Source organism: Zingiber officinale, chromosome 4A (genome assembly GCF_018446385.1).
Source record: "Zingiber officinale cultivar Zhangliang chromosome 4A, Zo_v1.1, whole genome shotgun sequence".
Classification (NCBI taxonomy): Eukaryota; Viridiplantae; Streptophyta; class Magnoliopsida; order Zingiberales; family Zingiberaceae; genus Zingiber; species Zingiber officinale.
Genome location: NC_055992.1, coordinates 141,756,645 through 141,775,650, shown reverse-complemented (window position 1 = coordinate 141,775,650; position 19,006 = coordinate 141,756,645). Strand labels below are relative to the sequence as shown.

Here is a 19,006-nt window from a genome sequence, read left to right as displayed (position 1 = left end):
AAAAAAAATGCAATTATTGAAAGAAAAAACTTGAAGTAACTTTCTTCTAAATATTGGAGATTAGTTGTACAAATGACTTGTCTATTAAGAGAAACCTAAATTTATCCTTGAAGCATGATCTGAACCTCATACCATGCACGGCCAAAACATATCATTCTAATAAATTATTGAAACTCAGTACTACTAGGCACATCCTGTCTCGTGTCGATCATGTTGATGAGTTTTGTATCATGCCAACATTTGACACCCCTTGGCATGCTAGCACACATGTTATCAAGATGAATTGAACATGTTTACTATTTTTTTTATCTTGTGTTTGTACAACACAATGTCAAAAATGTATCATTCTACATGAAGCATTCTACATGGGGCACAGATGTCAACTTTAGGTATATAGTTGTGTTCTTTTCTTCTTTATCTTCTTTCTTCTTTCCTGTCTGATTCACTATGAAAACTATGTGTCAAAACAATGGCATGGTATCGAAATAATATAGCTTTAATTAAATAGAAACTCTTGTATGACTCAAGATTTTGAATCTTAGTCTGTGTCGAATGCTATCGATTTTCAATAATTTATCAGAATGACAAGTAGTGCGAGATTTCTATATATATATATATTAAGCATCAAAACCATATCGACACGCCACAATATAATATCGAAACAATATCGTTCCGGTAAAAAATTGAAACTCTGACACAACTTGAAATTTTAAACATTGAATTAAATATCAATACTAAAATAAAACCATTTCAAGACATCCAATTCATACCCAAATGTATCCTTATAAATTCCAATCACCCTAAATAAACTGTTTATCTAAAAAATTAAATTTCTAGAGTATAACATTACTTATCTTATAAATGTGGCTAAAAAAAATTATTAATCCTATTAAATTACAATCACCTTAAATAAACTATGTTTATCTAAATCATTAAATTTGTTGAATATAGCATTGCCAAAAATAAACTAGTTTTTACATGTACAAATGCAATCCTAACTCTCCAAACACGCTTTGCTCTTCTCTACATTGCTTGTCAATTAGCTTAATTACCATACTAAATGTCATTCCAAGCAAAAAATAGTTGTTCTATTGCACATTTAATTAAAAATCTTTTTGTAACACTTGAGAAGAATCATCTCTTTGGATACTATACTCATGCTACATTTCCAATCATGTGACCACCTGCCATTTACTACAGTAGATAACTAATTACAATAAAATAACTAATTAAAAGCTACAATGTCTAGTAAGTAAAATTATTCATATTATCATTAATAATTAAATTATATTATTAAAATTATACCAACATAGTATGATATGATAATGAAATTGTACCTTTTCAGTAGAGACAAAAATCTGGCATGAAATATAATTTTAAACCTTCATCAAGAGTGCTTTCCCTCCTTGGTTACTCTTGGTTACTAAAGGGAGAGCAATGCATATTTGCCCTCATTCTTGGACTCACCATCTGCTTCAAAGTCAGTGACTAAGGTGTTTCCATTTCCTACATTGTCCATTTCATTACCTCCTCTAATACTTCTCCAGCAGGGCCGCTAGTAAGCTTCACCATGAGGATCAATAATAGATGATAACAAGACTATAATCCTCGCCCAGCATTTTTTCTTGTTCCAAATTCACCATTTGATTTGGACCTCTAGTTTGCTCTTCAAAAAGGTACTTGCAATTGCCTTACCACTCATTATATTTCTTGTTTTTTATCTTATGTTGCACTATCACCTATTTATTCTGTCTTCACTTCTTTTTTTTTGTCTTTGCACTTATTCCTAAGATTGCTGCTACAAAGGCAGTTTCAGATCCAAAGTCAAGACACACACTGGTGGAAGAGATGTAAGTGTTACATTCTAATGCTAGATGAGATCTAGTACCTAGTACCTAGTACCTCTACTATTTGACAGATCCACAGTAGGCTGCAAATGTGCATTCACCATGAAGTCATCACTTGTGTGCATTGAGGATTGAGTAAAGGCTCAATTGGTGGCTAAGGGGCTGAGTGGATTATATGGATACCTTTATATGGCTAATATATTCTTTCTTACATTTACCTCTTGCACCTTCCATTCCATTAATCAAACCCTTCTAATAGTAGATTCTATTGGCCTGGCTGCATTTAAACATGTTTGAATATGTCCATAAAAATCTCATGTCAAAACATATTAACTAATTAATAAAAAATTATAATATTCAATTTCATCTAAATGTTGTAGATAAGCTTGCAATGTATTCAAGTGACAAAAATATTATATTCCTTTGTACTGGTCAATTTAAGTATATATTGTTCAGATACAAATAGAAAACCCAAAAAAATGAAAATGGAGTTTGTCTGTTTGATATTATGATACTGACAATTCAGTAACAGAAGTACTAGAACCTCTAATGGTGTCATATTAACAAACTAGTTGTGGAGCAAGCCTGAAATCCTGATTCTGCTTTGCATGCATACTACTAGGATGCAAAACAAAAAACAACCAAAATCCATAATGAAAAAGACGAGCACAATTTGTTGGTGCAGTCGATCCTACACAATTTACCCATTAGGAAAGGTTTGAACATACCCACAACACTTACAAGCCAAACATGTATCTATACCATGTATCATGGTTAATGCCTACTTGCGAGTCTATCGTATTGACCTGAAGCTTAAAATGAATAAGAGGCAGTGAAACCGTGATAGACAGTTACAAGAGTATTCATTATTCAATCTGAGACTTGAAATCATGCATAGTCTCAATATGAAGGCTAAATCATGCATATGTACCTCAAGGAAAAGTGGAAAGCAACCAACAACAACATCAACATCAACCAAGTCTAAGTCTATCTCACAATTGAAGTCAACTACATACATCCTCCTACATCATTGGGTTTGATCCCCTACTATATTCTCATCTATATTTAAATAAATTTCATCCACTTTTATTGTTGCTAACCAAGTTTTCTTAGGTCACTCTTCCTCGATTAATGTACATCATGGTCTCACATTGCCTAACTAGGGCATTTATCTATATAATTATCAAGCTATATTAGTGCCATCTATTAGGAGTCAAATATATGAATTCTAATCCAATATTCAATTCATGCAAAATATATCATTAGCAATTTATTCATATCTTCTGTATCACTTTTAACTATGCTAAATATAATTTCCTTTGGCCTCCCCCTGTTCTTCACACTTATTTTCTGCTTGCTTGGACGGGACAGTCTTCAACATTAAAAACCACCAGACAATCAAACTTCAGCAAGACTTCAAGGTCTTTTTGTTCAAATATCCACGCACAGTGTGTCTAGTTAACTTTTCTAGTCAACTTTCCTAAATTTGGACAAGCTAGATGATTATGCGAGCAGTAAGAATTGGCATAAGCTGACTGTTTCACAATGACAATTAAATTTAAGACAATTATTTTACTACATTAAGTTCAAGTGTTCAAATACAGTTTTATCACTTCATGTTCATGTACATGTTTTATGACCTCCCTCTCTAACGGATTCCTAAGGATATATAAACAAGAATCATCAAACTTCAATGGCAAGTGGCAACTACCAAATACTATGAGCAACATTAAATCCTTGTTTACCTCCCGATGGGATGTGTAGTTCCTTTTTCCATTGCCGCAGCAACAGCTAAAGCTTCACTCTCACAATTCGGTGTACAACACAAAGACACATCAGATTTGCTCCCTCTAAACCCATGACCATGAATTGGCTCAATTGCCTTACACATAAGCTTTCCAGTTGTGAGAGTTCCGGTTTTATCAAATGCTACACATTTGCAAGCTGCAAGAGCATCAAAGACATGCCCGCCCTTGAGCAAAATTCCCTACATTAATAACAACGAAATTACTCCAATAAAAAAATGATGTAATTTCAAGAAACTATTCAATACTGAAAACAACATATTAAGAAAATTATTGCATCATATATACTTCAATTGCAAAATATAGCTCAAAAAAGTTATCAAAAACGTTTTAATACAAGTCCTAAAATTTAGTATCTCAGTTTCTTTACAATGTCTGGTATCAGCTCACAACAACACTCTCAGTGGTAAAACCCTTGTCGACAAAAGTCGAAGGTATTATCCAAGTTATGGTTTGGCTCCACCACTCTGATCCGCTCCCATTTGGCCTATTTATCTCCAAGAATAAGTAATATAGTTATGTAGTATACAATTGAATTGAAATTCATAGAAACTTTGGGAAAAAATATATAAATGATGTCCACTTACAAAATATATGAGTGGAAGCGGAACCAAGGGAAAGGCTTCTTCTACCCATCACCTCCTACTAATATCCCATAATGAAGCCCTAATGAAATTAAAATGTCTTGCATTGATTGAAAGCTCCGATTCTTGCAACATCTTAGCGAGGTTAATGCAAGTTTGAAATGTCATGTTGTACCAAGTGGCGGGATTGAAACATATCATTCTAGTAATTAAAAAAATCCAAAATTAGCATTACAAGTAATCTCTCACATGTCGCCCCTACAAATTTTGTTTGTGTGTGTGTGTGTTCAAAATGTACAAAATGAGACTTTACGAGCTATTCACGTCTGATGAAGTATCATATCAAAATAGACACCTAAAGACCTATATACATCTCTATTAACCCGATACCCGTGAACGTCTCACTCAAGTTCGTTGTGTTATAGTTGGTGCTCTCTCTAGCATTTGTACCTAAACTAGACGTTGATGTCACCCCTATAAATTGTGTTGATGAATATAAGCATCATGTCGAACCTAAGTATGTTTCAACATTTTCAACACCTGTCAATACAAGTTCAAGCAATGTTTCTTTTATAGCTTCTTTATCCAAAATTATAATAAATTTATCATCTAATTGTTATAGTCATTTTAAAAATAACCATAGTACACTTAGGTGGAAAAAATTATAGGAATCAAACTTATATGAACTTTTTATGAATTATAGGACTCCAAACAAAAGCTCATAATAACTCTACAAAACTTGGGAACATTTTTTTTTGGCAATGTCAAGGTCTTTGATGACTCAATATAATTCAACATAAAACCGCAATGACTCGCAAAAGAGCTCCACAAAGACACACAACTTGTAATCAGCTCCACTACAGTCTTCTTCAGCTCATGAAGAGCTTCATGAGGACCACATGAGTTCAATGAGTGTTTTCTTCAACTCAGGAGTACCTCCACGTGAAGAGCTTCATGAGGACCACATGAGTTCAAGTGTTTTCTTCAACTCAGGAGTACCTCCACCTCTATCTCCTTACTCCGCCACTAATTTGCCACAGACTATCTTTATCAACTCCTGCTCCATTGAGATTTAAACCTTCATTAAACCATTTTTTCAATGGCCCAAATGGAGTATTGCTCCTAAGATATCTAAAAGTTGAATTGATTGATCCACATGTCTATTAATGCTCAGTTCACAACTGAAAAAAAAAAGCAGATAAAATTAGAATTAGAACCCGTGGAAATATAGGACAAGGAAACCAGTAGGTGCTAGGCCTTTAACGTGAGTGCATTAAAACATATAGATGAAGAGACTTGTAGGAAGGTTGTAAGTTGAACTCCATCATATCCAAATAGCCATGATCTCAATGTGATCTGCTGACCCATATGATGATGCCATTGATTGTGATTCATAACTGGCCGAAAATTATAATTGTTATCCTGAGCATCATGAGTGACATCGTGTTATACACGTTTATGACTTCAATATTGAAGCTTAAGGAGCATATATTTCTACCAACATTCTGTATATCCGACATCATCATCTACCCACTATCTAGATTGTTTTCAATGCCATTATTTTAATTTTTAAACTTCCTATCAAACAACATTACAAAGATATAACAAAATGTCCTTGTTTTCTCTGAGCAACTCTTTATTGATAAGTGCAAGAAATGTTTATATTTCTTCAACGGATAAAATCAACCATGCTTTTACCAATAAAAACCTCTTGTTCTTCATATAGGCATTGCCTATTCTTAACTACTTGTTAACTTAATTTGAGAAGGCTATTTTAGACCCGACCACGGGCCAAGTCTGAACCGGATTCCTAACCGGTCTACTGGCCGGTTACCCCAAGGTTTAAAATTTTGACTCGTGCCAAGATTTCGGTCGCAAACTGGAACGATGCGGTTTTGATATCGTATCATGCCAATACGATTTCGGTATTTTTTTTATTTATATATAGTAATTATTCGATAAATATATTTATTATGTATAATTTAAAAATAAGTTGTATATTGATTTTATATAAGTTCTCCATTATTGAACAACTTAATATTGTTAGAAAAAATAAGTAAATATAGCTTTGGTAAAGAAAACTGATCTATCAATAATTCAAATTAAAATTAATATATCATAATATGTTACCTTGCTAATACTAAAAGGAGTGCGTGAATCAGATGGAAAAATTGGTTCTTATAACATTTTGCTTAGATAACCTCTATAGTTCTCCAATGCCCAAATTAAATAATCATAATTATATAAATTAAGACAAAGATATCATTTTATATATAATAATTATATAAATTAACTATTTATTCATTGAATTAATTATTAATTTAAATAATATATAATAAATATTAAAATATCAATTAAAAATTAAAACAGTAAAAAATATAATATAATTAAAAATATATCAGAATATAAATTTAATTTATTAGAATTTTTATAAAAATTTTTAAAATTTTTCAATAAAATTTAAAACTTAAAAACAATTTCAGAATATCATTTAATAAAATTTATTAATTTTTTAAAAATTTTAAATATATTTTATTGAGATAATTAAATTAGGGTTTATGAAAACCTCTTTAAAATATCACACTTAAGTGGGAATTGTTTGAATTATATTAATTTTGCACAGTGCTCGTGACGCACGCATGCGCACACGCGACATGCCCTGCACGCCTCCGGTACCATTAGAGGCGTCCGGCAACGCCTCTGGCAAAACCGGAAGCGTCCGACGATGCTTCGGACGGCGCCAGAAGCATTCCGCTATGCTTCCGGCTCCGCTAGAAGTGTCGCGTCACGACGCCTCCAGCGCCCGTGATACTTCAGGCGCCCCGCAATGCCTCCAGCGGCACCGGAGGAGTCCGGTGGCACCTCCGACGGCATCGGAAGCATCCGGCGATGCATTCAGGATGTCCTGCTACTCACGACGCGCACTCGAAATGGCTACACGTAGGGTGCTATTTCAATTCCTCAGCAAAACGACAAAAACCGCCCGTGCCACCCGGCACAGACCGACATTTCAATCCCTAAGTTACCCATTAATCTGATTAAATAGGTCGAAACCCTAACCAACTTGTCTAGGGATGGGTTGTTGGATGTGGTTCAAGTCGTGAACAGGTAGTTCACATCGTCATTTGTTTTTTGAATTTGCTTGTTGAAGCCACTAGTAAACCACCAATTTTTGTCTAAGTAAAGTTTTTATTTTATTTTTTTTTAACAGTTGAGATTATTTGACCATTTTTTTTATCAATAACTACAATTTAGTGATTGTTATTCTCCAAACTCTATAAATAGACCACTCATTTCATTGTTTTCGCATCATCTTCTCTACTCTTGTCTCTAAATTCCAAAATCTCGATCGCTTTCAACTTCAATTCTCCAATTCTAATGGAAGGAGGTTCATCTCAATCTCGGAAGTGCGAGGAAATAGTGTCTCTGAATGTGGATCTCGGCAACATTCAATTTATTGATGATGAACTAGAGCAACTTCCAACAATCGAGACAAAAGAAAGTACTAAAACTTCTAAGGTTAAAACCATATATTTTTACTAAATATTTTGAGAAAATCACTCGTCTATCTAGTGAATTATGTGCAAAATGTAAGTATTGCAAAACCTCCTACAAATTCCCATCGAGTGCACTATAAGTTATTGAAGCGACATATTGAAATGAAGCACCTGACGAAATTTGGAGTTAAACGTTCTTAAACACAATTGTATAGATTTCCATTGACTAATGGAGGTACCAATTCAATTTAGTTAAATATCCTGATAATAAATTAAGAGAATTATTAGCTAAATTCATTTCTTTAAAATATCTTTCTTTTAGTTTTGGGTCTTAATGCCCATTTGAAATTTTTTTGTCAAGAATCACTTAGCCCATCTACTAAACATGTTCTCCGAATTATAGTTACTTGTATAATTAAAAAATTAATAAGACAAAGAAAAAAGAATTAATTATAGAATTTAGTAAATTAAATAAAAAGCCTAATATTTGGAATGACTATTGGCAAACTCATTTATTTATGGGTATGACTTGTCATTAGATTGATAAATTAGCATATCGAGTCTTTGATAAAGCACACACTTCTCCCAACATCTCTCAATTATTATGCTTAATTTTAGAAGAATATGAATTGACTTCTAAAATACTTTCAATATCATTTGATAATGTTAGTTCTAATACTACAAATATTGACGAACTGAAATGTATATATCTCATACGATTAATGGTTTATTTTTCGTATTCAATGTGTATGTTATGCTTTAAATTTATATCCTCAAGAGGAATTAAAATTTTTTAAAAAATCAAATTAACAAATTAAAAATATTATTTCTTATTTGTGATCATATCCTAGTATACTGAAACAATAAAGTAGATTAACGTAATATATCAACACATTAGAATTCAACATATAAATTATAACAAGATTCACTTCAATATAAAGAATTGTCATGTTAATTTTTTGTACAAATACTAATAATACTAATGTATATTTATTTCCACACCAATTGAATATATGTTGTATTTGAGCAATTTTAAAAGTATTTAATTATGCAACTGAACAATTTTTCGGTGTAATGATGAATTTTTTTAACATAGCTTTAATTTTAATAAACATGTGAATGAATTTTTATTTTCTTGCGTGTTAGAAATAAAACCAAAATGGAATAAAAAAATATCATATTCATGATATTTATTTAGTTGCATTTGTTTTAGACCCTACACTTGAATTAGATGGTTTACATGAAATGTTAATTATGTATTGTGATGTTTTAATTCCATTTAAAAATTCTTTTTTTAATACTGTTAATATTGTACAAAATACTAGAAGTAATTTATATGATATTAGAATTATTTTACGACTTTTTTTTAAATAAAAGATATAGGGAATCCGATTTCGATATCCTACCATGGTGGTCACAAAAGACTTCTTGTTCTCCAACATAGCAAAAGAAATTCTAGACGTTTAGTTTCAAAGGTAATATATTGGATGAAAGAAGATCTACTTTATCTCCTGATTCATTGAAAGTACAAGCATTACTTAATGATTGGACGAGAGCTGCAACAAGAATACAAGGAATGCAACTTTCAAATAACGAAATGGAAGAGTATGATACCAAAGAAACTAACACTATGGAAATGAGAAATGGAAATGAGTAACGTCACTTCTTAAGGAAAGAAGTTAAAAACGTAAATGAAGTACATGAGTTTTGATTCCCCTATGCACTAAGGAGATACGTAGACAACTTAAATAAGTATAAGCTCTTTTTTATATTTTTATTTTTAAAAAATTTTTTTAAATAAATAATCATAATCTTGAACCAACACGAACCATGAACCAAATTGTAACTGGTGGTTCCGAACCATGAACCGTAACCACCTTGGAAGGTTAAGGTTAAGGGTCGACATTTTGAAACCCTTGAACCGACGATTTCAAACCATGGTCAGGCTATTTGGATCAATGTTGATGATACTATTCTCATGGCCGCGAATAAAGAAATGATTAATGTCACTTCGTCATAAGTCAAGTAAAAGTTCACTTTTGATATTAGAGCAAACTCATACACTTACACTCATTTCAAGTAATCTCACAATACTTACATTAGCACACTACCAGTGTCGCTTATGTTGTCACTAACCATGCATGCTCATGACATATATGTGCTCATAGTCATATTAAGCTGAGAAAGTAAGAAAAAAAGTTAAAATTATGAAAATTTGTGTTATTATTTCCGCAATCTTCAAATTTGTTGTACATAAAGTGTTTGGAATTGAATTCTTCACAATGTTATTGTTGTTTGTAATTTCCGCAATTTACTTTACATCAACATTGCATGTTAAATTTGCATAAGATGCCAATTGTCTAAAACACCTAGGTCATTTTTTAAAGCCTTGATGTGGCACAACACTGAAGTGATACCAAACAATGTAGATCAAGTGCTAGAGATAGGAACCATTCTTAGAGTTGGCAATTTGTGGTATGTCATGACAATCATAATGGCTCATGTCATATTGTGCCATTATTGAATAATATAAACCAATACAAATTGGTTAAACTTTTTAAATAAATTATATGATGTAGGAAATGCTTATCTTTTCTATCATACCAATTAATATAATCTATAAAGTTGTTACACTTTCTCTAAATTTTTAATTAATTAGATAATAAGTCTTGCCAGGATACATTCTTATTATCTTTCTGTGTTGTCATTTTCAAAGGTGTAATTGGTGTTTTGAGTAATGTTGTCATTGTGTGTCATTCAATACTGTTTTCCCAAATCCTCATCATCTTGAATGGCAGAAGTGGTCTAACATGGGATTATAGTGATTAATAGTAAATGATTTCTCCAAAAGGATGATAAGAGAACATGAGATTTCCAAATATTTATTCCTCAGAAGTTATTATAACTTATATACATTATGGTCCATGTATTCCTAACCATAACAAAACGTCTCTACTGTTGGCTGCCCACCATGAGAAAACATGTACCTGCACTAGGTATCTTAACAGATAATGTCAGATTAGTTGCAGTTGTCCGTTACATATTTTCTTCATGTAACAAGAAGCACATGGTAACACCAGAATAAGTCAGTACACATGGCATTACCATATAAAAGTAAGTAAACTAAAACCACAAGACTTGATCTTTGCTTGGTCCAGAAAATAAGCATGCAAGATTTCATCTTTATACCATACATGAATAAAAACCTAAGTGAATTTGATGAAATGCTAGTTAGCACAAAAACAAGGCAAATGTGAGAATAAGTATAAATATACTAACACAAGTCAACCATCAATAGAAAATAGGAGAAAACCTTAACTATTACCTTCCGTGCGCATGCACTGATTGCAGTAGCATAAGCTAAGGGAGCTACAGCAAGTGCACAAGGTGATGCTGCCACCATAAGACCCAAAGCTCGGTAAACTGAGCCCCTAGAAACTACAAGGAAAAAATGAATGTCCACTAACACTTACAGCATATAAAAGAGAAATGCCCCAAAAGCATCTCAAATAGCAATTACAGTTAAAAATCAGCTTCGGAATCTCAAATCGAGTATAATAAACAGAGTTGGTAATCATTTGAATTATCAGGAACCAGTCACAGCAACTATGAATAACTAACCTTATCAAGGTAACAAAAATTCTAATAACAATAGTTTAAATAATTTTGGTCACTGAACATTTTTCATAATGCAACACTTGAATCCCATTACTATAGGAATATACTTTTCATTATATAAACCATATTTTTCTCACAAATTTTGCATTCCTTCTATATACAAGTTTGTAGAGTTTACCATTTTGATGATATTTAAAACTATAAATTATGATTAAAAGGTTTTATTGCATACTGCATTGCACTACAAAAGTACAACTATTGGAGAATAAACATAAAAAACCATGCAACTAATAGTGAATATAGATTTCGGACAGCAAAGCACCCATACAGTGCTTCCTCTTTCCTCAGGCTCCAGGTAATTCCAACTCCATATTTTCCTCACAAATTTTGCATTTCCTTCAATATACAATTTTGTAGAGTTTACCATTTTGATGATATTTAAAACTACAAATTATGATTACAAGGTTCTATTGCATACTGCATTGCACTACAAAAATACAACTATTGGAGAATAAACATAAAAAAAAAAACCATGCAACTACTAATGAATATAAATTTCAGACAGCAAAGCACCCATACAACGCTTCCTCTTTCCTCAGGCTCCAGGTAATTCCAGCTCCATGTCTTGTGTAAGTCTTGTCTTACCCATCGCAGCAATAGAACTCCACAACAATGTTTTCATTCCCCTTGCAAAACCCTCATTTTCTTAGTAAAGTAATGCATACGAGAAGTTCATGTGGATTTAGCAGCAATAGGAACATAAACCGATGAATATCTATGTTGTTTTGAATTCCCTTATATTTCTCTTTGTTTTGTATCCTGAAATTTAATCTAGAACCTATCACCTATTAGTAAGGGTTAGTTAGGGTCTATCAACCGGCTTTAAGGTTGAAATGATTTGTTTAAAACTGAATCAGGCTGTCAAGTAAACTTTGATCAATGAGGTTTTGCACAAAAGGTTATTTTCCATGCTTTATCTGAGGTGTCTTCATCCGGAAGTGGCCCTATTGGTGTTCAGGAAAATCGAAGGGGCAACCCGGTGCATGAAGCTCCCGCCATGCGGGGTCCCGGGGAAGGATCCATTGCACGCAGCCTTACCCTATTTTTTGCAAGAGGCTGTTTCCAGGATTCGAACCCATGTACGCAGCCTTACACTGTTCAGGAAAATCAATGAAAGGATATTTAGAAATCAGAGCTAGGAACTTAGCTATTAAGATGATAAGAGGCACATACTTCTGCTCAGCCTTGTGGGTTGAAGCTGGTGTGAATGTTGTCAGAAATTTGTAAAGGTGGCTTGGAAGCTCATCATGACATAGTGACAGTTAAGAGGGTGTTAGGTTGTTCTATCTAAAGTCAGTTGATATCTTGGGGATTTTTCATAGGAGAAGAAAGGGTCAAAGAAGTTCATAATCGTAGAAGTAAATTATTTCTTAAAATAGGTGGAAGCGGAACTAGTTCAGAACACAACTTCTTGTGGTTGGAAACCATCACTATGTTTGAGCTACCCATTTAGTGATGAAAAATGGAACATGCCACATCCGCAAACTAAGAGGCAGACTTAAGTGACCAACAGGATATTGCGCTTCCAAGACTGGAGAGATAACACTGCCATCTTATAGGAAAATGAATTTTACTCGGGATGAACAAAATCAGAACATTCAAGTGAACTTGGAATGGATTTGCTAAAATTAGTTGGAATTGTACCTGTGGTCGCATAGCACAGTACAAGTTGGTCATGGCAAGAAAGAAAAAGAGTATTGAAGATTTAAATAAGAAAATTGTTATTTAGTTAAAATTTTATAAGCCTTATTAATGAAATTAATATAATGCTTCAGATGGGGAGGCTTAGTCTTGAGAAAGATGAAAGCAAGTTGACCTACACAGCAGAGAAAGGTCGTGCCTAATTGGAAGGGGTCATATTGAATGCCACCAGAGGTGTGAATTGGAGCTTATAAGTAGAGCAGTCTAGAATGGAAGGAAATCCCTACTCCCTAGGTTATAGAACTTAGCTAACATTAAAACTTACATTGAGGGCCAGAATGACTATAGACCAAGAATTAAAATTCAGTTCACCAATCACTTTACTTTCAAATGCTTGTATTAAAAATTGAAAATATCTTTACATGTTCTACACAAAAAAAAAAGAAAGATTAATCTTAAAGATTTTATAAAGAATTAATTTTGATGCTCTAAGCCACTCATTAGACTTCAAACCAAGTTAATTCCCAAGAAGATTGACCATAGGCAAGATGTCCAATTGTCCAAAGGAGACAAATTTGGACTATATGAAGCCATAGTTATCATCTCTGCAGTTGTAGTCAAATAAGAAGGGGCATCCTAAATAAAAAAGGCATTGATTCAAGAGTCCAAAGAAATATCTTGACATGAAAGAGCATCAGACCTTAGATACCAAGTGAAAGTTAAGACCTAAAGAGGCATCCTGAAATAAAAGGCAGATAAACGCAGGTTAAAGGTTCCGAGAGACATCCTCAAATAAAAAAAGAATAGCACCTCAGACACAAGATGAAAATCAAGACGGAGAAATGATTCCTGAAATTTTTTCTTTAGAGAAAAACTTAGGTCAAAGGTCTCAAGCCAAAGTTCAAAATCTTGAGTCATGCCAAGTTTCGATCTTTGACTAGAACGATACTATTTCGGTATCATGCCGATATTTCGATGTATGGTGTCAACAATGGATTAGAGTTGAAGAAGGAGCGGAAGCATAGAAAAGAGACATTGTCTTGCATATATGTCGAGCATGGTTTTAAATTTTGTGTCATGTCTAGCAAGAAAAACAGTCAAAAAAAAATTATCATTTCGGTAAATTACCGAAACTCAATATCACTCCGTATAAACAATATTTCCTTCCTTTACTTCATCTCCTTCCACATTCAACTTCCAATCTGTCGCCAACACCATGCATTAGAACGTCAACACAATATTGGAATACTATCTTTCAATCAAAAATCAAAACTACGGCACGACTCAAGATTTTGAAACTTAGTCTTAAGCGGTATCGAGTTTCAATGATTTTTGATCGTTTCACCCGGCACGGTGTGAGACTTCAAACCATGCTTCAAACATAGATTAAACTAAGACTCAAAGAAGCATCCTAGAATAAAAGGGCAAAAGATATTTAGTTAAGAGTCTATAAAGGCATAAGACCTCATATGAGAATGATAACTAAGACATAATAGGTGTCCCAAAATAAAAGTGCATAAGACCTTAGCTCTAGGGTTCCAATAAAGAAGCATCTTGAAATTAAAAGGGCACAAGCCCTCAAATCCAATATAAAGACTAAGCCCCAAAGAAATGTTTTACAAAAAAAAAAATCATAAGACCTCTAACCAAAGATTCCAAGAGGCATCCTGAAACAAAAGGGCCATATGAACTTAAACCAAAATGAAGACGAAGACCCAAAGAGGCATCTAAAATAAAAGAAGGTAGCCAAGAATTCCAAGGTGCATGCTAAAATGAAAAAGGAGTAAGACCTCATACTTGAGGTGAAGACTAAGACCCAAAAAGTAGGGGGCTTCCTTCAACAACAATAATTTAAGGCACACCCTCTGTTTTATGTCTTGCTTAGCTAGAGAAATTTTTCTAGGGAGGAAATTCTTGCCAATCATCAATGACTAAACTTCCTTCAACTTCCTCCAAACAAGGAACATTCTATATCTCTGAGGCGAAAATGCTATATGGATATATGGATGAGTTCATTGTCTAAGCCCTGTAGAGGGAAGAACCAAAGTTGAAGGAAAATATAACGAATCCAAGTACTCTGGCCATAAAATGGCAGAGTTCTTATATTTATCAACACAACAAGTCTAACAAATCAGTTCGTCCTGATGAGCAAGCTCAATGTCCTAGATGATCTTATTGTGTTTGGATGATTCTGACTTCAGAACCTCCATGTCTAGAACAGTTTGCTCTAAGCATCTAAGAAACCTAGGGAACTTGGTTAGTTGAAATCATTTGAATATTCATGCTACATGAACTCCTGCACTTTTATTGTTCAAGTCTGTAATATTTCAACAAGACCAGTCCCTTCACTTTGGCACCCTTTAGCCAGTAATTAAGCTCCTTGGCCTATGAGTTACCACCCTTGTGCTTCAAGTGAACTTCAATCCATTAGCATGTTAATGAAGATCTCAATCCATTTTATATTTTATTAGGACTTCAGTTCTCACACATGCATCTCTCTGCCCTTATGCAAGTTACTTGGAGCATTGGCCCATTCTCTTATGCACTTATCACGTGATCCATTTGTGATTAGTGGATGTGGCTTGTGTTTCTATAATCACACAATATTAACAAAGCACTAAATTGAGCAAATGTTGTTGTCAAATACTGATTAATAAGTTTGAAAGATGTTAAAACTAGGATATGGCGATGACCATTAGATTGATTAATAACTCTAACTCGATATCATTATTTCATTCCTCTTAGGAAATGTAAGTAATGTTTATTAATTTCTAACCTAGGGGAAGCCTATAGCCACTGTGGTAAATGGTAGTGATTTTGAGCCTCGATAAATTCCTCAATGTGGCACTAATGTATGCTTATAGAAGGTTTGCCCAAAATTGGCTTTGAATTTTCATCTTAAGAATGATAAAAGAAAATTTTGAAATGGAAAGATCATAGATCTTCCCAAAAAGCAAAAAATGAAATTGCTAACAATTATATTTGGAAGCGAACCGTAGAAAACTAAAAAAGGTTAATTACTTTCAATTTCACAAAGAAAGTTAACAAACACACGTAACTTAAATTTTCTTAACAAAAAATCCAGAACGGCTTAATTGACATGTGAGCAATGAAGATGGCAATTAATTATGGAGGTTTGATTGAACAAATAATGCATATACATTAACATATGTTTGCATTTATTGTATATTTGTGTATATATTTATATTTTAGTAGCATATACATGAATAGAATATTAATTCTAACCATGGTTCAAATTTTGTTCTATGCCAGATGAAATGGACAAAATTTGTCGTTCCACCCTCAGCCCGACACTGCACAATAGGGTCACGAAGGCACTACGATCCCGCGGCGAACTCCGTGGGTCAAGGGGGGATGCCCATGGGTGATCGGTGTGATGATGCACAAAGGAAGAAACTTATGTTAATAATTTTAACCTTAAGTTAAAGATTTTAAAAGGCTTAATCAAATCCTAATAAAATTATCCCATTAATACAGTTGTTAGACGTGTCAACCCGTGGCGGGGCGGGTTGGCTCCTCAAAAACCCATCGTCTGATGGGTCGGGGGTGGGTTGTTCTGCCATCATGGCGGGATGGGAAATCCCCAACCCAGCTCAACCCAAGGTGGGTTATAGGTTAAATGTGCCCGCCAATGAGCCTACCAAAAAATAAAAAATATATATAGAAAATATTGAAAATTTTAATTTGGGTTGCGGGTTAGGCAAGCAGCCCGTTAAGTTCACACTTTAGTTTTAAATTTTGATTTTTTTTTTTTTGTCTTCTTCTCAACCCGTGGGCCAACCTAAGCCCACGGGCCGACCTACCTACCCGCAATCCTTGCGGGTTGGCCCGCCCTAATCCACCTTTACATGGATTGATAAAACTTTAACCCAACCCACTTAAATTATTTGGTGGGACGGGCCAACCCATCGGATCCAACTCAAATTGACAACTCCACTCATTAATATATATATATATATATATATAATTTTAATTTTAAAAAATATATAATATTTTTTTATTTATTTGCCATATGGAGGTGCCATGATCTCGTATTTCTTTTTAAACAAAATATTTTATTTTTTGTTTTTTAAATTTTTTAATATTTAAATTATTTTTTAAATTAATATATTATATATTTAAAAAATACCAAAACCATATTGGCGTGGCATATCGGTGTGGCATGTACAATATCGAAATTGTATCGTTCCGGTTATAAATCGAAACTCAGATTTTAAATCATGATTCTAACTATTTATCCATCTAGCATTTTTGACATACGCAAGACAACCATATTACTATCATTTTTTTGTTATTAAGTTTTTTTATTATGCTCGGCATGCACTGTAGCTAGCCTCTATATTTGCAGAAGGGACTGTATTCAATAAATAGTTAAGTAGTTGTAATTATCTCAACAATTTGCAGCATATAAATATCCTTATCATATGTGAACATTACCTGAGTTACCAAGGAAGGGCCACTTAAAAATAAATGGTCCAAGAAGAGCTATCCCCAAAGATAGAGCAACAACAACCTTGCTATAGTATTCGCCAAATTCATCTAACCACCTTTCTAGCCTTGGCTTATTTAGTTGACCTTCTTTTGTCAACTCAACAATCTTGTTAAGTGTTGAGTCTTCCCATGACTTGGTCACCTAGAGTAGAAGAATTAGATAAAATTAAATAAATGATATCAAATATATGCCGAATAAAAAAAATGAAGCAAAAGCGACGACAAAAATAAAAATAAGAAGAAAACAAAAAACAAAAGTCTTCTATTAGCTCTCCTTGAATGGACTTGAAGGTAAGCACTTGCCATTGGGGTGAAAGATATCTATTAAGGAAGAAACTAACTCAGCAGTCCAAGATAAGTAAACTTCTGTTGTGATATCTAAAATACCAAATGAACTGCTCCGTTATAAATTACGCAATTTGATTCACACCTAGTTCAACAGTAAAGCAACCTCAATTTGATCACCATCTGATCTAACCATCTATTGGGTCAACAAAGCTCAAATTGGGCATGAATCAAGTTTGAATCCTCAAAATGATCCCTTAAAAATCCAGATTAAGCATATTAATCCCAAGTTTTGTTAAATTTCTCTAATTAATATCTCTAATTCTTGAATCAACCCTTAATCAAATATTAGGATAAAGCAGATCAGGTAGGGTTTAAGTTGTGTTGAAGCTAAGAGGCTCTATGCCCATTAGTGTTAGTTACATGGACAAGTGCAGTAGTCCATAGAATCATACTTTTTCTATATTCTACAACTCAAGCATTTAAAGTAAGTGGTTAGCCAACCAACTTTATAATTATATAACGGAACAGATAGATTAAGTTTAAAGAGATAGGGAATTAATAAGTTAAGGTATATAATAATTGACCAATTAATCAGATTATTAAAAAATATACCTTATACATCCATACTTATTAACTAGGTTATTAATAACATATTAAATTATTAAATATATTTAATATGTACAGATTAACAAATAAATTTTAGGTGTATATCAGATTAATATTAAATTATAGTAGCATTTATATTTGTTTTGTTCCCTTACTGAATCCTAAATTTACACCCTTTTGGAGATTCCAAGTGTCCCCACTTTGAAAAAAAAAAATCATTATTTGGCAACTAGATCTATACCATGTCAAGTAATCATACCTGAGTCCAAATAACAAAACTTATTAATATGGGCATAATGCCACCTTAATCACTTAAACATTATACCTGTCTCTCTCTCCTCGAGTTCTTATTTCTTTATCTCTTAGGAGATAGTACCCTCGGGATGGTCTAGTGGCTAGCGCATGAGGTGCTGCCAACTTAACGTCTAGGGTTCGAATCTCGACATAGACGAGGTAAATGTCTCCCTCATGCGCCAGTCACTATTCCATGGGCTAGTAGCCACCCGTGATTTACCTCCTCTGTATTGGTACTGGGACGGGTTGGCGGG

At 33.4% G+C, this 19,006-nt stretch overlaps 1 protein-coding gene across 1 annotated transcript in view; it reads right to left on the bottom strand.

Moving 5' to 3' along the window:
- The window catches only part of LOC121972860 (probable cadmium/zinc-transporting ATPase HMA1, chloroplastic), a 47,005-nt gene extending 28,960 nt beyond the window's left edge, over positions 1-18,045 (bottom strand). The window contains exons 1-4 of the mRNA XM_042524482.1: positions 18,016-18,045; positions 17,511-17,706; positions 11,059-11,171; positions 3,593-3,834 (exon numbers count right to left, since the gene is read on the bottom strand). Of these exons, the coding sequence (XP_042380416.1) occupies positions 3,593-3,834; positions 11,059-11,171; positions 17,511-17,706; positions 18,016-18,045 (581 nt within the window). The remainder of the gene's footprint in view (positions 1-3,592; positions 3,835-11,058; positions 11,172-17,510; positions 17,707-18,015) is intronic.
- Between the last annotated feature and the right edge of the window lie 961 nt (positions 18,046-19,006).